The sequence below is a fragment of the Molossus molossus genome, unplaced genomic scaffold (assembly GCF_014108415.1).
Source record: "Molossus molossus isolate mMolMol1 unplaced genomic scaffold, mMolMol1.p scaffold_m16_p_7, whole genome shotgun sequence".
NCBI lineage: Eukaryota > Metazoa > Chordata > Mammalia > Chiroptera > Molossidae > Molossus > Molossus molossus.
Genome location: NW_023425401.1, coordinates 21358003 through 21381338, shown reverse-complemented (window position 1 = coordinate 21381338; position 23336 = coordinate 21358003). Strand labels below are relative to the sequence as shown.

The 23336-nt window shown below is 38.9% G+C and overlaps 1 protein-coding gene across 1 annotated transcript in view; it reads left to right on the top strand.

Moving 5' to 3' along the window:
- The first annotated feature begins 2619 nt into the window (after positions 1 to 2619).
- AHR (aryl hydrocarbon receptor) overlaps positions 2620 to 23336 on the top strand; it is a 40077-nt gene continuing 19360 nt past the window's right edge. Inside the window, exons 1-2 of the mRNA XM_036247349.1 lie at positions 2620 to 2719; positions 13565 to 13752. Coding sequence (XP_036103242.1) covers positions 2655 to 2719; positions 13565 to 13752 — 253 coding nt within the window. The 5' untranslated portion in view covers positions 2620 to 2654. The remainder of the gene's footprint in view (positions 2720 to 13564; positions 13753 to 23336) is intronic.

The following is a 23336-nucleotide window of genomic DNA, read 5'->3' as shown; positions in this document are numbered from 1 at the left end:
TTTCTCACCAACACGTGCCATTATCACATAGCCAGATACATAGTCCAGAAAATGTATGTTTTGGACATATTCTCTTCCTCACTCTCATATATCCACTCCATCTTCCAAGACCTCCCTAATATCTTTGGAATCTATTCAATTTTCTTCATGTCCACATTCACCTCCACCATAGTATCAATAACTGCCATCTCTTGGCTGGGTTACTGCAAATGATTTCCTAAGGAGTATTCCTTTCATCCATTCCACTCGGCTCCTCCCAGATATGGTGTTATTTTTTTAAAGACCTGTATGATCATGTGTGTCCTTCTCCCCTGATCATACTGAACTTGTTTTAGTCCCTTGTACCTGCTAGCCTCCCGCCTCCTAAAGGGCATTGTTTGTTTCTGGGGCTTGGAATGCTCTTCCCCCTTTCCTTCTAGCTAAGCCTATGTTGTCCTTCACACCTCATCTTAATCATCGATTTTGGGGGAAAGCCTCTTTTCACCTCAATGAGTAAGTCCAATTTATCTACTAGAAAAATCATATTGAATCATGTATTTCTCCATTGCAGTATTCCCCAAGAGTATGGTCAATTTCTGTGTTTGTTCACCACTGCCTCTCTAGTACTAGCACAACTCCTGGCACACTGGAGTTACCACCCAAAACATCTCTTGATTTAATTAATGTGCAGAGGTGATAATTTCGGTTGAGGAATCCCAAATGGTACGGTATTTAGCTGGGCACGCTCTCTCTGATATCATTGAAGAATAAGGCAAAAGGAGATGAATTATGAACACTGCAAAGATCAAAATTTAAAGTTTTTGCTGGAATATTTAGATATACGTTCTAGAGGAGTTGAAGATGATTCATAGGTTGATTTGGAGAATGGCGGAGCCAATGAAAAAGTTTCAGCTGAAGAAAATGAGTTTAATTTATTGATGCACTGAATCCGAGGTAACAAATGTACTAGATGGAAATGGCTTAAAGACATTTTAAAAGTTAGGAATGGATATGGTGTGAACCTGGATGCCCTTTTACTCCTGACAAGCAAACATACTCTTCTGTGTTCATTATCTTGGTTGACAGCACAGTCAGAAATCTCGGAGCCATTTAAGATCGCTCTCTTCCTCTGTTTCCTTATTCCTTCCCATCATCTATGCTTTCTGTCTTTTCTCCACCCCACTGACACTTCCGTGGACGTACACCCGCATTACTTCAACAACTCCCTAACGACTCTCCCTGCAAAGCCTTGATTTCGGTAATCCAGTTCGCACTTTCTTTCCAGAGTAACTTTTCCACGACACCAGAATGTCATTTTCCCGCTAAACATCTTTAAAAAGCTTTTGTTGCCTACAGAATAAAATCTAGGCCTTTTATCCAGGCCTTATGATGTGATCCTAAAATTCCTGAACGTCACTTCCAGTTCCTCTGTCCAGCTCTATCAGACTACTAATCCCCCAATGTCTCCTGCTTCCCTCCCTCTTTCTTGCTTCCTTCCTTCCAATCTAGTTGAAATCTAAGAAAAGCAAAAGTTATTCTGGCTGGGTGAAAATTATTATTTAGTATAAAGACAAAAAAAAAAAAAAAGCCAAGGCAACCCCTAGCCTTTAAATCCAGCTCAGATGTGGCCTTCGGAAGCCTTCCCCTCCAGGAGAAATGTGGAGCCCCTCTGGTTGTCTGCCAGCTACTGTGATGAATCCTCAGCTAAAAGTTAGGTGAGTCACTGCCTCTCACGCAGGGGAAGGTAAGGTCCCCCCTTGGCACGTCTATTAGATAGTGTAGCTAAAAGACTTTGGCTACGCACAATTTGTAGTCATACCCTTTTCTGGGCTGGAACTCTGGACATAAAAACACCCTTGACCTCAAGAAGATGGCTACTGCGGGCCGTCGTTACGTCTGTCGTCATCACGTATCGGGAGGGTGGGGCCCTCAAGGGAACTAATACAGGGCGGGGCCGACGAGGACGGGGCGGGGCTATAAGGGACTGGGCGGGGCTATAGGGAGCGGGGCGGGGCCGGAGAGGGTCGGGGGCGCTTCTGCTATTCAGCTGGTGCGCGCGGCGGTGCGAGGCGGTGCGGGAAGGTCCACTTGACGCTCGGTCCGGGAGCGTGCCCTGGACCACCATCTCGGACCAAGGGCAGCTGCATAGCCCAGCGGACGCCAGTGGCACCCGGAGTGGCGGCCAGAACCCGAGATCTACGGGCGGCAAACGCCCGAGGTTTGGGGAAGCCCCTGGAGCGGCGCAGCGGCGCCTCCCTAAACCAAGGGGCCGCGGCGACGGTCACGGGGCGCGGCGCCACCGCGCGCGACCCAGGCTGGGATTCCAAACAGGCGGCTCAGACTCCTCCTCCCCCGGGACGGCTCACCTGCGGGCAGCGCCGCTCCGCCTCCGCCGCTGTAGAAGGCACCTGCGCCGCCTCGCTCACCGGTCTCCGCCCGTCGCCGCCCTCCCCCTCCTCCGGCGCCAGGCCCGGGCAGCGCACCTGGACGCGCGGGGTTGCGGGGCCCGAGGCTCAGAGGGTGCAGCGTCTTCCCACCGCCCGGGAGGACGCCGGTAGAGTGAGCGCGGCTTCGTGGAACCCGGCGCCCGCCGCCGTCGTCCGTGCCGCCGCGGGTCCCGGAGACCGGGCGGTCGGTGCCCGCGCCCGGGGAGGAGTCGCCGGCGCCTGGGCACCATGAACGGCAGCAGCGCCAACATCACCTACGCCAGTCGCAAGCGGCGGAAGCCCGTGCAGAAAACGTGAGTGTCCGGAGCGCGTCTCCGCCGCGAGTTTGGACGCTCAGGCACGCGGGTGCGGGAGGCGCCCCCACCCTGTCCCCAAATCCCGCAGTCTGGGGATTAGGTCCATTCCTGACACAGTGGAATCGAGATTCGGGGCCGGGTCGAGACACTCAGGCCTTGGATTTTTACATTTTTAATCATTGCATTTTTAAAATCGTCCCAGTCCCGGCCACAGGCACCCTCTCACACCCCCTCCCATTTGCAGCTGTTTTCTCTCCCGTGGTCCTAATTTGTTGACAGGTCAGGTCTGCCTGCGGGGCTGGTGGATTAGTTAACATAACCCGACTTGAAATCCCCTTCCACTTTTAATACCCTCTTAGGTTAGGTTAGAGGACGGTCATAATTCTCGTTCCTGGCAGGGCAAGGTGTTTCAGAGAGCTGAGCACCACCACCTGCAAGAAGGGGCTGAGTGCCTCCGAAGGTATTTTTTGGAAGTGATTTTGTAGTACTCAACGTGACCATATCGGTAAAATATAGAGAGATGGTAGCAGGTATGAGTGAGTGCAGTGGGCAAGATAAATAGTGGGGGAATTTGTTTTTTGAGCTACCTTTTTGGAGAGCTTATCACTTTTGTGGTAGTTTTAGGCTCTGCAAGGTAAAAGATTTGAAACTGGAAATTAGTGAAATGGACATTTTCATTCTTGGTAACTTTCCCTAATTCCTTTTCCCTCCTACTCCAAAGTTTTGTCAATTCTAATAGAGTGATTACAAACAGATTTTTTGTTTGTTTGTTTGTTTGTTTTGGTGGGATATTTGAGTAAGAGGGCAAATACTTTCAAATAATTATTATTTTTTTCACAAAAACAAATCCATGCTTGAGACAGATTTACTTTGGTGAGTCTGCTGTATTCATGTGTTTATTTCTGGCCATTATCTCTGAGTTACTTTGCTTTATATTTTTCAAGTTTTCCCAGACAATTTTAAGAATACGTTAAAGGTTTATTCAGAGCCAATCAGAAGTATGCACTCTGCTTAAAACTTAATTTAGGTCACAAATTCAAATCAGAAAAATAAAAGTTCAAGATTGATATTTAAAATCACTAACTGGTTAAAAGTTTCATTGTTCTGGAGTTTTAAATTCCTTTTAGAATTTCAGTCTGAAGATCATAGTTCTTCAGATCTAGATTTAGCATTAACAGAGGATGAAGATATAAATATATATAATATAAATCGAACGATTATAATTTGGAAGTCTTACATTAGGAGTGTGTCTGACATTAGTAATACTGCCGAGTAAGCAATTTTCTGTCTTGGCAGTTCTGTGACATTGATTTGGAAACTTGGATTTTGTAGAGTGATTTTCTTATATGGAGATGTATTTGTCTACTTTGACTTTGTTCTTGAAGGGTAAAATTGAGAGGCATCCCAAATGCCCGTTTTATGTATTTATTGCACACGTAGGATAATTTATAATGTAGGTATCATAGGTTTTATGTGTATAATCATAAGTGAAGATCTCCCTAATGGATTTTTAAGTTACTGTGTTCCTGTCAGTAACATAGTAACTTAAGAACCTAAGATGACTTAAAAAGAAAAAAGGCAAATGCCATATTTTTGTATTCACTGTAAAGTTTAACATTTTGAGTTTTTAGTTAACATCTCATTAAAGATATTCCTTTTAAGCATATTATATTTTCCTTTTATTTATGTCAGATGTGCTTTTTATTATCTTAATATTTTAGTATACTTCCTAAGACTTTAATATGTTTGCATTTAATAATCTCTTGCAATACAGTGTTGCTGAAGTATTTCCACACCACCCTTGTTTTATTTTATTAAGTTAGTATAGATGTTTGTCAGATCTTTATTGAGCACCATGCATTACTTCTGGTCATATGAATGCTTTAAAATGTCACTGCATTTGGGAAGTAAGAAAAGCCTACTGCTGGCATTTACAAAATCACAGGAAATTGTTTACAAATTATTTTTACCAGAATGAAAAATGGTTAGCTTTATAGTACAGTGAATCAAAGTTCATTTTAGGAATGTGACCATTAAACCTAATACTAAGTTTAATATAGTTTTTTTAGTTAAATTAGTAGTTTGTAGCTAATGAGGTGTAAAATATGCCAACATTGTCAAAAAAAAAAAAAATACATCTTGTTTGAGCTGAAAATACTATTGAGTTTTAACTTTGATCCTTTAAGAGAAAAGCCATTTTAATTTACTTAAAGAGAAAATATGGTATAAAATTAGTATAGGATTATTGATAAGATGCCCATTTAAATATACAATTCCATAAAATTTAGGCATCAGTACATGACAATTTTAACCTGAGGCTCTTCCATTCAACCTTCAATTGAATTAATTGAACAAGATAAACTCCCTCTAGTGGCAAGTCTAACATTGAAATTTATCTTTAGTTGTAGGAAATATATCTTAAACGTGTTCATTTTAATCCCACTGAAGTAGATTGTACATAGACGATGCTCAGTAAATATTTCCTTTCTTTTCTGAGCAATGAGAGTTAGGAAATTAAAGGATCTGAAGCAATCTTGCGTCTGATCTGTGTTCCTCCCTACCTTCAGGAAGACATTTTCATGGTAACCTTAGGCATAGATTCAACTATAACATTCCTTAACATGTTGTTCCTTCTTAACCCTGCTCAAACCAAGCAAAAAAAAAATTTGTTTAACTTAAATTTTGTTCTTGTTTTATTTTTTCCGGAGGTGATGACGTGTTTGTCAATTTGTTTAGTTATGTTCTCTCATGGAGATAAATGAAAAGTGTGTACCATTAAGTAGAAGCTGTTTTTCTCTAGTGATAATAACTGGAAGTTTTTTTCATACAGAAAAAGTTTTAGTGGCATATCAATTACTGTATTTCTAGTAACTGACTGTTGGCAAAAATAGGTGCTGAGTAATGACGTCTACCCTTAAAAGTGCTGTCAGCAGTAATGGTGATCAATCCATCAAGAAGCCTCCGTACTGGAAATCACTTGTGAGCTTTAGCCAGTCCTTTTCACTTTAACAAACTTGTAATGTTAATTTAGTACAAAAGCATTGTCTTCCTTGCTGCTTTTGCTAAAATTGCTGTTCATTCTATTTAAATCTCAGGAACCTCATTTATATAATACCTACTTAGGAGAATAAAATTATGCAATGTTTTCCTGAAAGTGTTCCATGTAAATGTAGTTTGATACCATTTTCCAAAGGGCCTCTAAAAAAGGATAAGTCTTTTCAGTTACATAATTATTTCTCCACCATCATTTTTCTTTCCAATAGCTGTATTTAGATAGCTTATACATAGTGACTGTAGAGGCTCTTACACATTGGAACTGTGAAATGAATAAGTGAAAATGTTTATCAGTAACATTTATAAAGAACTGGCAAAAAGAGGAAACAGTGAGATGTAAATGAAAAGAGTACTAGGTCTAAACTAAAAGATAAGGTCTAGTTTTCTTGTTTTTGTAGATCTGGGTAAATCCTTGACTAATATATCAGGATAATCAAAACCTGCAACTAAAATGCCACTCTCACAATTAAAATGAGCAGAACTGTAAAGACGGCTAACGATAGAAATGAAACAGAAGCATAAATTCTATCCTTTAAATAATTTTAGCTTACATTATCCCAGAACAATCAATTCTCCTGTGAAACAGTAAGAGGCAGTATATGATTATGTTCTCAATTCTGGGTATGGCTGAAATGTGTTACTTCACTAGTGAATAAACTGACATAGTACATGCTTATTTATGTAAATAATTAAGACAATTACCTAGACATAAGTACCAAGCAAATCTTTAACAGTACTTTTATACTTTTACACTTTTGTAAAATTGATTTTTTTTCTATATAGTGGTTTAACATAACAAAAAACTACTGTTAGTACTTACCATGATACAAATGTGCACTGTGCTCTGTATACATAATTTTTCCCAGCTTCATGATAGTATTCTGAAAGGTAATATTTCAGTTTTATAGACAGGGAGCTGAAGTTCAGATTCAAAATTGTCTGGTAGGAAATGAAAGAGCTGAGTTTGAATATTGGTTCCCCAAACTTACATTTTTTACCTACTTCACGGTACTATGCAGGTGAATAAGTTCAATAGTACATGTGGTACATTTATATCCCAGGTATTTCCTTATTGTCCACTGTTCTCAAATAGTTAACTTGATGAATTAAGTTACTATTTCCCATACATGAGTTCCATACTTAAATTCATATTTGCAGTCTTACCCTTCCCTCTAAGAGTCTTTTCCTCCTATCTTAATGATTTGCTCCCTCCCTTGCCATCTTTAAAACATGGCTTTTAATGGCTGCATAGTACTCCATTCTCTTAGTGTTACATAATTTAACTATTTTTCTAATTGGGGAGGGTTCTGTTTTTCCCAACTTTTAAATGTTTTAGCTAGTTTTTCAGAGAACACCTTTGAGTTAAGTGACTTTGTATGTGAAATCTTAGTTATTTCCTTAGGAAAAATTCCTATACATGGAATTTTGGGGTGCAAAGGTATGCATACTCTTAAGGTTGAGCCAGATATGCTCTGAAACATAGTGTCAAGTTGCTCTGCAAAAAGTTTACATTCCCATTGGTAGTTTGTCCTTGTATTTTTGCTTAAAAATATTAATTTTGACAATTGACTTTCATAGACCAACAGTAATGGGGTCGGTAATTGTTGGGATTGTGTGTGTATAGGGTAGTAGTGTGGTGTTGGAAGATTTTTCTACTTAAGATGCTCTTTACATATTGATTTGTTTTGTCTCATGTTTTTTAGTCATTTTCACTTTGCATCTTAATTGTTTTTGATTGATTGCTTTAAAAAATATTCCTATTAAATACTACATGCACATGTATATGCTGTCTTCAGTTTAACATGCTTGGGGTCATTTGTTTATTATGATAGCTAGAATTATTAGTGCTAATTCATCTTTCCTTTACCTTTCCTCATCCTCCCAATATAATGTTATCACAGTTTTAGATTAAATCTCCTTTCAGTGTTGCATAATTTTTTAAACTAGAAGCATTGTTTACTGCTCAGCTATGTAATGTGCTATGATTACACGTTCCTTCTGTTCTGTGTTGTCACTGATTTCTTTTCTACCTTTTTTCCATCTTCATATATATTTGCATCTGGGTCTTGCTGTCTCTTAGGTTTAATGGAGACAGACTTTGTGTTTCTGTCTCTTGTTTTCCTTGTGATTCTCTAAAAGAGAAGACTACTTGCAGAAAGCTATGTACTCTGACATCGTGAAATCAGAAGTGACTCACCTGTGTTTAAGACCTGGTTGAGATGCCGTATCTCCATGACACCTCCCCTCGTTACTCTACCTGAGCTTTTACTTTCCTGGACTCTTGAGCATCACTTGTTTGGCACCTACATTGTTGAGCAATACATTAGGTTTGATTTTGTCTTGTTACAGAATGCATCTCCTCCTGGTACAAAAGATCTCCTTAAAGTTAGGCCTGTCTGCTGTGTTTGTATCTACCAGAGCGTTCCAGTATTGGGCACATAGTAGGTATTGGAGAGCTATTCATTCATTTTAGCAATTGACCACTACTTAAGACTTGTCTGCTAATGTTTCAGTGATTTTGGTATAGTAGGTACATTTTATGTGGGTGTAAAGGAAAATTGTAAAAATAAAGTACATTCATAGAAGAGGAAAGGGATACATTCTTAATAGTTTTTTTTTGTTCAGAATTATGGAAGTAACAGTGATTTCTAGGCATATTTTATGTTCCAGGTTTTCACTGTTAAAGTCCGTGCTAGAGACTACATGCTGTCTGTTTGTACCTCATCGCCTCTTCTTAGGTAAAGAGGGATCGGGACTGACCCATCACAGTTGTGGAGCCAGCAGCGGGAGGATGGCCATAGGGTTCTGACTCATTACAAGTGACGTCCCGCCAGGATTCTCAGAAGTTGTGAATGTTTTTGCCTCATATGGGGAAGCAGAATGTCCAGCTGTATTCAGCCTCACAATGAAATTTAATGTTAATTTGTGCCATAGATTACCTTTCCAATATTATAGTAAGCATGTAATTTGTGACTGTACACATTCAGCATTTATATTCAGAGGTAAACAAGTATGCACTGAGACCATGGGGAGGAAATGAGGAATGCGCAGGTTTAAGAGTTGGGCTTAATTGGGTGTAGTTGGTATGGTGGAGAGATTTATTGAGGAATACTTCAATTTCCTAGCTGTTGGATGGAGAGTGGTATCATAGTAGATGCAGAGAAGGAGGTGCCTGAATTCTCAGAAATATGAACAAGAGGACATCCAGGTACAGGCAGTGGAAATAAAGATAAACAAGTTATTGGTAAGTAGCTTGAAGCAGTGGGAGTGGATTAAATCACCCAGAGGAAAAAACTGATAAAGCAGACACAGTGCTGTGATAGGTAATCTCTCATTAGAAAACGTTACTTTATTCTCATAGGATCACTGAAACTGTATCTTTGCATGTCATTTGAGATTTTTATGATAAATGTCGTCTAAAAATATAAGTACAGTTACAGAAACTTAAACTGGGTTGCTAAATTTTTCAACTTGGTTTCAAACACTGGGCGCAAGTGATGAGCCTAACAGACATTTTAGACCGAGATATGAAAAATTAAGGCTTTAAAGATAACATTCAAGCTGGCGTTGGACACGCCATTGGGCCTGTCACCACCAGTACTTCTAGCGTGCCGGGCTCCTGAAACAGGAGGATGGCGTGCAGTCAGCCGGAGTCTTGATTTCACAACAATTTTAGTTACAGGTTGGGACAAGATTTTTGAGGTTAAGGTTTAAAAAATAATTTTTTTCTTTGCTTGATCAACATCTTGCAGTCTATTTCTGCAGACTTCTGAACGCCGGATGTCCAAATCCACTCTTACTGGGACATTTATTTATATTTCAAATATAGCCTTGTATTTAAATAGATGCTTGGCAGTATATTTTGGCATAGATTTAAAGACCAAACAAAAGTAAAAGTACTAGCATAAGCCAAGTCAGGTGTAATTGATGTAAGATTTCTATTTTTAGTTATTCTGTACATCTTCAATATGTATGGGTAAGTATGAGACATTTTCACAAAAATAGTTCTGAATATTTTTCACAAAGTCAGTGAAAAATTATGTCAGAACTACTACTTTAGCTTTAACAACATTCAGTTTGAGATGCCAAGTCCATTGGGTACTTCTCAATCCTTAACTTATTTAATTCCTCTAGTTAAATTATAGAATTGAACTTTATCCTATAATCTCCAAAATAGTCTACCCTGTTTCTTTTTCCTTCTGTCTCATCATTCCCCCTCTGTCATCTCTGCCTGCACTGCCTCCTCAACCTTACACCTCAGTGTTGGTATTACTCAGGTGTGTGCTCCAATCTCTTCTCTCTGTTTGATTCATCTTGCATTGGGAAATGTAGTTGTTATCTTCAGCTGCAAACTCTGGTCATTTGCAACCTGTCCTTCCTCAGTGTTTTCCTCTCCCTTACTTCCTATTCCTAAGTTGGTTGGCAAGTGAGTTTAATTCAGTGAACATCTGAGTCTGGGTATGTACCCTGCTTTGTGATGGGCACAAAGTACTGGGTTTACATGCCCCAGGCTAGTCTAGACTTACTATCCTTACTGTTACTACCTTCCATCAGGTTCCTATCATTTCTCTGCTGCACATTCTGATCAGCAGACATTAATTGAGAGTTCACTCTGTGCCAAGTACTATGCCGAGCAATAGGGATACAGAGATGATTTAAGTTTTCATAATAAGAGCAACAAATAAGTGTATGCAATATGGATTACATAACGCTTGACTTGGGAAATGTGAATTCACGGTAAATATTCCATTGTGTGCATAATACTACGTTAGGGCTGTGGACAAGTCTGCACTGTGTACAGAAGCAGTCTCTTCCTTGGCCTGGCCGGTTTGGCTCAGTGGTTAGAGCGTCAGCCTGCGGTCCAGAGAGACAGAAGCAGTCTCCTCTGGTGCAGGGGGAATACTGCAGGGAGCCTGCACAGGTCAGGGGGCAGTACTACTTGGAGGAAGACCTTTCAGCCTCTTTCTTTACTGTTGTTATTTCTCCCTGTGTCCTATCAGCTTGTCTTGCTTCAGTGTTTGTTTTCCTCTTCCCAATGTTTTATAATCTTAACGGAAAAGCTACAAAGAGTGCAGGGCTGGATTTGATTTTTAATTTACGGGAGATGTTATCTGCACAGAATAGACCCTAATGGAATGGTTGTGTAAAACATTTGCATAGTGGTGTGGGTGGAATCTATTGTGAGTGGGTCTGGGAAGACTTGACAAAATCAACACTAGTGATCTAACTGGGCAGGGCTTTGAAGCTGGGGAGACAGCAGGGAGTAGCAGGTCTGAAGCACCCAAGCACACGTTGGTGACTGTGGGTCATTTCTTAGCTCTGGAGTGTAATGGGCAAGGAAGGCTCTGGCTGGAAACAGTGCGGCCAGGGGAACAGTTAGGGGCCACAGAAAGAGCAAGAAGCAGTTTGTTTGCTAGAACCAGGAACGTGGACTGTGTGGAGCTACTGAAAGGTTTGAATCAGGAGTGACCTGGATTTACATTTGAGAAGGAAGTGTTAGCCTCAGTGAGACCTGCCCTGTGTTCCGTCCTCCCCATCACCAGACTCAGCCTAGGAAAAACACGAGACTGGTCCTGAGAATCCCAGCTGAAGCTTAAGGTGACTCCAGGCACCAAGGTCCAACTTCGTACCATTTCTGTGAGGAAAGTGGCTGCATCCTCTGCCTTGAACATTTTTTTCATCAGACACCCACAGGGCTCACTCTTTTGTTACATTCATGTCCGTGCGGAAGCATCACATCAGGGGGACCTACCCTGCTGTCAGACCAGCCCCCCGTCACTCCTTAGTTCCTTACCTTCTTTTCTTCGTACACTTACCAGCCCGAGAAGCTGTACGTTTTTGTCAGTATGTATCCTCCCCTGGAATGGACGCTGCATGAGAAAGGAGCTTTAGTGGGGTTGTTCACTGCTAGTGTTCTGTGCGTGGCAGGTGGCGGGTGGTCAGTTTTTGTTGGAAGAATGTGGGCCCAGCCAGCTCGCTCTTCTCCTCTCTCTACCCTGCACCCCTGCTTCAGACGGGCCTTCTGCCAGCTCACCGCTCCTCAGCCATGTCTCCCGAAACCCTGCTCCTCTTTCGGGATGCATCTCCTATACCACCTGTTCTGTAAAAGTATCCTTTCAAGTAGTTGCTCCTGGTCCTTAGCTCCCATAACCCTTTTCGAAGCTGCAGGGAAAGAGTGTTCTCCTGGCCTGCCCAGGACGTGATAGGTAAATATTTGTCAAGTAAAGATTTGTGTTAACAAGTGGTTGATGCATAGGGAATTACTCAATGAGGTAGACATGCATTATGAGTAAAAGCTGAAATTCAGTGGATTAATGGGAGAAATGTAGTAATTAGGTGCAACTTGAATTTAATTATAAATGCAGTATGATTAAGGGAAAATAGCTAGAGAAACAGTCATCATTTAATTATACAGTTACCCAAAGAGTCTGGAGATAGTATTATGGACTGATTTTGTATATATGCCATTTTACCAATTTATTAATCTTTTTTTTTTTTTTTTGTAGAGATAGCATGAATTACAATAGAAACAATATAGGCAAGTTCTGAAGGAATTACTTGTTAGGGACATTGTAAAAAACATTAAAATTCCATATTTACTTTTTATCTTCTTGCATAAAGTGTTATTGTTCCACATATAACATTGAAAACATTAGAAATGTTTTGATTGCATCAAATTAGTAGCACTAGACTCAAAACAATTCTTGCTTCTTAAGGATACTATCATTTGAATTGTTAAAAATGTCTTTGTTTTCGCAATAAAACTGGGGAAAAGTCTTTGTTATAAGAACACTCTACATAATTATTTTTCTGTCAAATGGAAAGGTGCAGAGACATGAACTAATGATTACTTTGTTTGGTTTTTGAATAACTTCTCTATTTATATTTCAGCATGAGTGTCTGATGATCTGTAAATTCACTTTACATTTCTGCTATGAGTTTCTGGCCAAGGCCTTTGTGTGAAGTAGTCCAACTTCTCATTTGTAAACTCAAGTTCCACTCCTAACCATACGTGCCTTTTCTTGCAGATGAAAATCAGACTAAATGTTGGGGTTTCATTGAATTTTCTAACTGCGGCACAAACTACGGATGCTAATAAAGTAGAATTATAAAAGCAAAATTTGCCAATAATCACAGTTAATCTCTAATATTTGTCATTCAACAAATATAAATAGCGAAAGTCAAAGGTTTTTTTGTTTTACTGTTGGAGGACCCCATTCGATGGTGTTAGGACTATCTGGAGGTGCCAGAGGGCTTTGAGAAGTTGTCACTGACAGGATGAAATTGTTCAGGATAAGAAGCTGGGGTGACAAATGTACGTTTTTTATTTCGGATTGCTCTTATTTATCTACAACATAAATTATGCCAAGATGCCTCTGGAAGGTTGAAAAGGAAGATGATTTTCACACAATTTATTACAGATTTCTCTTTTTTTCTTTCCATAGCAAATGGTTGGGTTTAAAGAGGAAAAAATCCTAGTAGATTTGTTAATTGGGAATCACTGTACCACAAATGTAAGAATTATATGACGTTTGAAGTATATAAGATGCACTTAGTGTTTTCTTATCACGGGTTCATAAGCTTTTAATAAAAACGTTATGAAGAATTTTACCCATTCCCTTGTTTTGTGTAAGATATAAAAGGCGTATTTTGAAAAGATTTATGTAAACTGAAAGATTTCAGATGTTTATGTTATGAGAGAGATATTTGAGGAGATGCTCCAAGCAGTAGACATTTTTGCTTTATATATTTTTGAGTATTTCACGGCATCTTGTTTGTTTTTTCCAGCATCAAGCCCATCCCAGCTGAAGGAATCAAGTCAAATCCTTCCAAGCGACACAGAGACCGACTCAATACAGAGCTGGACCGCTTGGCGAACCTGCTGCCTTTCCCACAAGATGTTATTAATAAGCTGGACAAACTCTCCGTCCTGAGGCTCAGCGTCAGTTACCTGAGAGCCAAGAGCTTCTTTGATGGTGAGGCAGAAGGGTTTAATTCTTCTGTAATCACTGATAAAATGCTTATGTTGAATTTAGCTGTTTCTGCTTCTGTGTTGAAAACTGCAAAAATTAGCCATATGTGAAAAAGTTTTGTTTATTGCTGGATAGTAAAACTTAAGTAGCAAAGCCAGATATCTGATACTCCCAAAAGTCACTTTTCCAGATTTTTTCATCAAACAGATGCTGCCACTGAGTGATAATGTGGTGTCATTCTTTGAAAATTACAGATTTGGAACGTGTGCTCATATGCAGTACGTCAATTTCCAGTTCCACTTCTCTTTCCAATTTACTTTTTAAAAATCTCCTTTTTTTTAAATGGAAAGAATAAAACATTAACTACTATGGGTTTCCTTCAGTATATTTTTATAGGTAATGTCATTTCATTTATCCTTTTAAAGTTATATATACTTCTGCTTTATAATTACTGTATGTTCATCTAGGAAAATGTAATTAAAATTTTTCAACTGAAAAGGGCATTTCATTCATTATAGGAGTCCATGGAATTGGACTGCAGTCTCCACTGTACTACTACAAACTATCTGACTAACTAAACCAGTTGGCATCCCTGTACCTCAGTTTACCCAGCTGTGCAGTTAGGGATTTGAGCTGGGTGATATTTGTTACCTTTTAATCATACAGTATTTCCTATTCATGAAGCATTTTTAATGGAAGTTTTTGTTTGAAAATGGCTCTGTGTGTCTTATTTAAAACCATTTCTTGATTTCTTTTTATCTGTTTATTATGTCAAATAGTTTTTTTTTTTTTTTTCAGGAAATATACAGTCTTTTTAAGTATGTTATTTTACCAGCAGTAGTAAAGAAATGATGATAATGTCTCAGTGGCCTGTGTCAGTGCTTCTCACACTTCAGATCACATGGGGGCGTGTTAAGGTGAAGGTTTTTATGCAGTAGGTTTAGGTGTGGCCAGAGATTTTGCATTTCTAACATGCTGCTCATGCTGTTGCCCTAGACACATTTAGAGATACTTGAATCTGGAATTTGTGTTTAGAATATTGGGAAACACTTATTTCCCTTTAGGTTTATATTTAGTTGGTTTGATGTGTTTAGTCTGAGCATCTTTTTATTTTTTGTGTGCTTGCTATATGTTCTTTATTTTGGATAAAAACTATATGGTTTAATAGTTGTGATCTGGGCAATAAACACTGGTTTGAGGGTAATAATTTACTAATTTCAGGGTTCATAGGAGACACTTAAATTTTCTCTGATCCAATGAAAGGTCTTTGACTTTTCAGTTTCCCATCTATATCAGATGCTTCATCTTCTAGCTGAGTTATGTGACATTCATCAGGGTGTGGGTGTGTGTGTGTTTGAGTGTTTATCAGCTACATAGCCATTTTATGATAGCACTGGAACTGGAACCCAGGTTTCTAGATTCCCTATATTGTTTTTCTGACCATGTCTCAATTACTTCTCTTTTCTGGGAACCATTTACATAGCAAAAACCTGAGAATTTTCCCCTAGGTCCATAGCACTCAAAGTATAGTCTGCAGACAAGCAGCATTAGCGTCACCTGGAAACAAATGCCAGCTCTGGGGTCCATCCCAGATCCAGGGCATCACAAACTCTGGCGTTAGGGCTAGACCAGCATGTTAAAATTCAGGAACCCCTGTGCTTGACTGCAACCCGAGGCCACACCCAGCCTCATGGAATGCTGTCCTGATCCGCAGCATTTATTCACTTGCTGTGCTTGCTGCTTGACCCTGCTTGGAGTCCCATGAGATGTAAGATGTGGTCTCTGCCCTTGGCGTTAGAGTTAACAGCTAGAAGCCATGGAGGCATTAGTCCTTGACTCTGGTAAAGATGTGCATATTCGTGTGAGTCATTTTGCCTTTGCACTTCCTGCCGCTCTAAAACAAACTGTATTAAAAAGAGAATAAAAAAATGTATAGTTTTTCCCTGTTTAGAAGTAGTGGAGCAGAACTGAAGCTGCTTAGTGAGTGTAGCCATTGTGCCATTTAATACTAATATAATTACTGCTGCTCTCTAGGCTGTGGGTGTATACGTACACATATACATACATATGCACATTAATTATATTCATATTTAGTATAAACATTTATATACATTTTTTTAATGATTAGACCTGTGTGTCCTGTTCAGCACCTCAAGTAAAGGAGTTCCAAAGAATGTTGTAGTTTAGCTGGCTCATTATGGAGTTCTTAGTTGTTACAAAGTATTTTCTTACCTCTTCCTTAATGAGTTTGTTTATTTTTTATTCTGGTCTGGTGTTTGACAGTAGGCTCTTACTCCCCTATTTGCATCATCCTTTATCATTTGTATTATCTTGAATTTTAGGTCCTTTGCAATACTGGTTTTTGAACTTCAGTGTGTTTCAGAATAACCTGAAGAACTTGATACAAATGCGTATTCCGAGGCATGCGCCTTTATGCAGATTCTGCGTGGGTTCTGGGTAGGACCCAGGAATCTGTAGTTTTAATAAAAATCCTAGGTGAGTCTGAGGCAGTGATTTAATCTGGGCTTGATTATACCCTGAATTACTTTTCCCCAAAACATTGTTTACTTTGCCTTCAGAAAGACAAATCCAAATGTACAAAATTTTAGGAAGACTGTAAATGTGTTTGCTTGGATCTCAGTGAGGTACGTTCTCCAAGTAGTTTCTTGGGTTGGGCAAATACAAGAACAAAGTTAGATGGGAAGGTGGGGAAATACACAGTGGAAAGGGCCCCTAAAGTCTTACCCAGGCCATCATTGGTCTAGAACAGCAATGCAATCTTTTGAGAACACAGAGTAAAAATTTTAAGGTAATCTTTATGACCTGAAGACATACTGAATGCAAACTGTGGACAGTAATTAGGATTTTCGTGTGCTAAAACCACTATTAGGGAAACAGTATAGTGGAGTTAAGGGAAGCGCTAAGTGAATAACAGGATGCAAACAGGGGGTGTGTGAATTCCTGCGGAAAGAACAATATAAACGAGTAATCATACAATCTTGTTAGAAAGGAAACTCAAGTTTTACTGTAACAATAGATATTTTTCCAAGAAAATACATCTATTTATTGCAAGTTTAAATAATCCAACTTGAATGGATCTTCTTAAACTTTGGAGCCATGACTATCCTGCTTAAGCAACACTTTAAAGTTTTTAAGTACAACACTAATATTTATACATATTTAATTAAAACATTCTAAGATATAACTTTGATGTTCTTGAACAGGAGAAGTGCTTGACCAAGACAACCATTTTTCAGTTATGTAAAGCTTCGAAGGAGTTTCTTTGACACTATTAAATTAAAATTATCTTATAATAAATTTTGTAATTTGAGATTGTGTTTTATTCTAAACACTCTGCAGGTTGTGAATTCATAAAGAAGAAACATTTCTGTCCTCTAATAGCTCAAGGCCTGGTGTCTCAGAAACTGACATATAGCATATGAAATCCTTTAAAAATGCACATTAAATATTTGTAATGCAACATTTAAGGAGCATTTTCAAGGGAGGTAAAATGCTCCTTAAATGCCACTTAATGAATGTTAGTTATTATTAGTTTGAGTTTCAACTAAAGACATAATTGAAGGGGGCTTGGAATATTTAATCCTTGGAAACTCTTGAATTATATATTCTAGACTGTAAAGCTCAGAGAATTGTTTTTCAGTTCATACTCTGTTTATGCTACAGATGAAATGATTGTTATGAAAGATTTTATAATATAGTGCTTTATTTTAGGGGGTGCACTTAAATATGCCATATATTGTCTATTTCTTGCACTAGAATGGAAGTTCCTTGAGAGTATCTTCAACACTTGAAGCAAGGCCTGCCCCATAGTAGGCATTCAGTAAATATGTACTGACTTATATCTGAAAGACAAGGTAAAATGCATAATGAATATTCTAGATGATGTGTTTAGAAATATATTTCTGGGGCTTGTTTAAGATACACATTTTGTATTATTTCCAGCTAATCTTTCTGTTAATAGCCAATTTGTCATTATTGGGTGTATCGATTATTTTATTCTCTCCCTATAAATGTGCAGATGCAAGAAGAAATTTGTTTATTGAATTGTTGCGGTCAGAAATTTTGTACACGGTCTCTGATTGGCTGGGTCAGACAGTGAAGCCCGTAGGAGTATTAGAGGGCTCCAGTGTCCGGGCTCTGGACGTCTTTTCTGAACCGACCAGTGTCACTTACATCCTTTCTCGGTGCTGCAGGCTGCCCTCTGTGCTCTGCAGCCAGACTCGTTGCTCCTTTGCCATCGCTTTATATTTGTCATCTTGTTCCTGGGCCACTGCACCTTTTCTTCTTCGCTGGATGTTCCTTTTGTACTTCCCAGCAGCCTGCCAATCTTGCTACATTTTTAATTTTTGTCAGCATCTGCGGGATGTACAAATAAGGACTCTGGATTAAAAGACACAAAACACCCCTTTGGAAATTTGAGAGGAAAAAAATTCCAGAAAAAGGTGATAGTTTATTTATCACTTCTGCACGGTGGACCCACTTGGACACGTTTTAGGATCAATAATATATTAATAACAGAAGTAAGAGATTTAAAATAGCACAAGCGGCCGAAGTTCTATTCCGTTTTCCTCAGTAGCACTGCTCGTTCATGTTACCTTCCCTTCTTTACTGCTTTTTAAAATTTTTTTAAAGACTTCTGTAAATGATTGTATCTCAAGTATTTCTGGAGAGCCTTTTCTGTTTTTAGCAAATAACAGAAATCCAAAGTTGCTGTTCTCTAATGTTGACAATTATACGTGGTCAAGTGCGGAGCTTCACCTCTCAAGATAGATTAAATCAAACGAGGGGGGAGCCCGCAGACAGCTAAGTGGGCAGGTGGAGTTGTGACCCGACGACGAGTGTGTGCACTGACGTGTGTGCACTGATGAGTGTGTGCACTGATGAGTGTGTACTCTGACGTGCTGGAGATAGAAAGGGGAGAAGGTCCTAAATCCTTAACCTTTTTACCAGATTTCAGAAGGTTAAGATGATACTATCCTTTTGTAATTAATGATAATAATAAAGTACAACATAAAAAGAAGAGACAAATCATAAAATGAGTATTAAACTCAAAGACCATGTTACCTCTGAGTGAAAACATTTACTAAGTTTAAATAACTTAATGACTGTGATCAATGATCTTTTATAAGGGAGGGTAGTGTGTGGGTGGGTACAATCCAGCCTTTGAAACTGGTTGATCTTAAGAGAACTGCTTGTTCCCTCCTGCGCTGCGTCTCTTAGCGCCAGGCTCAAACAGTGGGCATTGGCTTGTTCACCAAGCTGAGTAAGTACAGTCATGTTTTATTCTGAGTAAGAGGAATTTGAGCATATAAAAATTTGCATTAGATTTCATGATCTCCTTTTAAAATACTTATGTAATTATTGTGTTTAAATTATTCTCCTTTTGGACAGCAACCCCCAGAATTAAAATGTTTGGAATAACTAATCCATGCTCTCTGCTGAAACACAAATATCTAATGAGGTAAAAAGTCAGAAAAGTTTTCTTTCTATGAGACAGTAGTTGGGGTCAATGGCATGTAGTATTTGATAACTTAGTAAAATATTCATAGTAAGTATTGCATCCTTTAAAATATAATCATTAACATCTTCCATGCTGTCTGAATCATGGGTTATTCTGTAAGACTTATTAAATATTGAGTTGCTTTGTGGAAAGGAAAAAGTTTTTCTTTCTGCAAGAAACAAAAGGATGCTGTTATGTAAGTTCCTTTAAGCCTGACAAAAGTTTGGGGATCTGAATTTCTAATTCCAAAATCCTGCATTTGCAAATATTATGAAATAGTTTTCAGAGAACTATTTTGAAAACTAGGTAATATAGGGGAAAATTGGAGTCTTGGGTCATTAAACATCTTTATAGTAATCACCATTGTATAAAGTGCAGTAGTATTTGCCTATTAGAATACTTTTATCTCATGAAGTACAACAGTTAACACGACATGATCTAACATTTACTCAACCTCACTGTTTGCCATGGATCTTGGTTGACTTTATTTTAAATTGAAAATTATATGTGTGCTCTTCTTAGTCTTCCTTTGGTAGGTGTTTTAACAGTTCATTTTCAGTTCATTAGGTTTTTATTTTTTATTTATTATTAATATTTTTTTAATCCTCACCTGAGGACATTTTTGCATTTATCTTCAGATAGATAGAAGGGGAGGGAAAGAGGGAGGAAGAGAGAGAGAGAGAAACATTGATGTGAGAGAGATACATCAACTGGTTGCCACCTACACAACCCCAACCAGGGCGGGGGACAAACTGCAACTGACGTACATGCCCTTGGCCAGAACCCGGAACCGAACCCGGGTCTCTCTGGTCCGTGGGCTGACGCTCTTAACCACTGAGCCAAACCGGCCAGAGCGGGTTTTTAAAAGAGAGCTATTGTGTTTATTCATCTTCAGCTTGTGTTTCTCTGGATTTCAATCTCGTTCTGGTATCTGTGTCACAAGAACATTATCTTGAAAAACAAATATATATGTATGTATAAATGCCAAGAAAGAGCTTGAACAAGCAGTAAAAATGAAGTAAAAAGCCCCTTTGACGGTTGATATTTTATAAAGTTAAATGGGTTTGTGTCTGTCACTATACAAAGTTAGGACAGGGTCATTGACTGTATTTCCTTTGCAGTACATTGCATCCCCATAATTTATTTATTTTATAACTGGAAGTTAGTAGCTCTTATTCTCCTAATTCTAGAAATATTCATAGTGTGTTTGTTTGCCTAAAAAGATCACATTTGAAATCATCAAGTAGTGTTCAGTTTCATTTACCCCCAGGGTATTACCCATCTTACATTGTAAATCGGCTACGTATTTTTCCCCCAGGATTCACATTGTAAACATAAAACTCTATAACATTTGTGACACTTTCCTTAACTAAAATTATAAAATTTAGAGATTCTTTGAATTTTAATTTAGTTGAACTTTGTATAATCAAATTAATGCAAATTGAAACTGATTAATAGAAAGACTGGTGTCTTATTGAGTCAGGTTGAAGTGGTAATCAAACCTTGGCTCTTAAAATTTAATAGCATAACATCCTTGGATCAGGAATTTAATCTCTTTTTCATCACATATTCTAACTTACAGTGTTACATTAGAGTCTTGATTCATTGCAGAGGTCATTAGAGTCTATGAATACATTTAATACTTTATGATTTATGTAGGACACTTTCATCTCTGAGTATTTTTGTTTGCTTTGACAAGTATTTTAAAAAAACAGTGACAGATACATATCAAAATTCAAACTAATTCAAACTCATTACATCCTTTATTATATATTTTGCTCTTTCCTGTCTTTTAAATTTACAGCTTTAATGGGTTTTCTCTTTGATCATTACCAAGTGTTTTATGATTCTAGGATCCTTAATTGCTTGACCATGAACAGGTCCAGTTGGTCATAAATTTACTCTTTAGCTTTCCTTTTTTGGGGGAGTGGGGGGTAATATTAAAAGCTGGCCAACTGTAGGCAAATTTTCCTTTTATTTTTTCTAAATACAGGTTTTAAATGTCTATAATTAAATCATTTGGTTTTTTTGTGTGATGCTTTGTGACCTGGTTAATGGAAAATAACGTCTTCGTGGTACAGTATTTTAGAAACTGCGTTCACATAATATAACATCAATCACTTTAAGGTCTATAATGAAACACATTACGACTAATCCTTTTTATTTACTAATCTTTTTATGTGTTATTTTTAAACCCTGCTCTTACAGCCTTTTGCCTTTTTGATCAACCAGTTTTAATCAGCAGCTCAAATTCATTTATTTGTTCATGGCTGAGATTTAGATTTTGGAGTCATTATAATATAGTTGGAATAGTATTTTAAGCCATGGAAAGCGAATAACATTTTCCAGGGGAAAGTATATAGAGTAAGAGGAAAAATATCAAAGATGAGATGTTTTAAGGATAGGCAGAGGTGGGGGAAAGCAAGTGTGTGTGCGTGTGTGTGTGTGCGTGTGTGTGTGTAATATGAAACCATGGTAAGGTGATAATGAGTTCACTTCAAGATGCCTTCATTTGGTGTTTCCAGTTCTTTAATTAGAGGGCCAAAGAGGAAAATTGCACATGAAAGTGTAAGCAAAAATGAAATTTAAGTCCATACAGAAAGATGATACTAGAGGAGGTGATTTCTGGTTCTAGGTTGTCTGTAGAAGCCAGCAGTGTCGGGTGTCAGCAGTGGGGTGCAAGGCATGGAGGTAAGCAGTCAGTTGGATTGACTCAACTTAAAATTGTCTGTATTGAATTCTTCCAGTTCTGCTAGCCTTAAATGTGCCCACATGATGTGGGGGTACCTTTTATGGTCAGTTTTAGAGAATATTAGTGCCAACTGGATTCTTGACTTGAGGTCTCTAGTCTGTCTCTAGACAGCCTTCCCTCCCTTTATTTCAAGTGTGGCACAGGGAGCGAACCCCTGTGACCAAAGCCCTGGCAGGCAGGAGACATGCAGGAGAGTTCAGTTAACTAATCTGGTGGCCTTAGAGACGACCTTTAGCCTCGCTATTCCACGTTGTCCTCAGCCTCTTGGCGTGGCCAGTAAGAATACTTGCCTGCCTGGTGTTTACGTTGGTAGTGGATTTGTCCTATAACTAAGAGATTTATAAAGGAAATTTTTTTTTTTTTTTTTTTTTTTTTTTTTTTTTTTTATCCTCACCCGAGGATATTTTTCCATTTTTTGTACAGATGGAGTGGGAGGGAGAGAGAGGAAGGGAGAGAGAGAGAGAAACATCGACGTGAAGGGACACATCGAGTGGCTGCCACCCGCACGACCAACCAGGGCCGGGGACAAACTGCAACCGAAGTACGTGCCCTTAGCGGGAACCGAACCCGGGTCTCTCCGGACCGCAGGCCGACGCTCTAACCGCTGAGCCAAACCGGCCAGGGCTATAAAGGAAATTTTACAATTAAAATTATTATATACCTGGTAATGATTTCTTGCAGAATACTGATATTTCACTTTTCTTAATGGGGAACTTTGTAGTTGAGCATGGATGCCCTTAATGGAACTGGTATTAATATCATCTGAGAATCCCCTTGTTGAATTAATTTTGTATTTTGATTTAGAGAGCTAATTTACGAACAAGCTATTTTCAGCCTTTTTACATAGTATGTGATAATTTCTTTCCCCCCATCTCTTTCAGAAGTGGCACGCACCCCCCTCCAGACACTTAGCTCAGGGAGCGTGCTCTGGTGAGGGCAGACACCCTGGACGCAGTGTGCTCGCCACCGGCTGTCTTTGTATACGTCCTGAACTTTCTGTGATTGCTTTGGGTTTCAGCCTTAAAGTGGGGCTTCTGTTCCCATCTCTGTAAAACAGGGATCAACAGTTATTTCCTGAAGACATTCGTATTAGTCAGTGCATGCTTTAGGCCGAGGAATGGCCATTTTAGAGACTGTGAGGGAATGAGATCCAGAACATTTGTAAAGTATTTGCTCAGTCCTGATGTTTTAGGCCACCAGTCCTCAAAGTGTGACGCCTGGTCCTCAGCATCACTTGGGAACTGGTCAGCGGCACGAACAGGGGCCCCAGCCCAGACCTGCAGAATCAGAACGTCTGGAGGTGGGTCCAGGTGA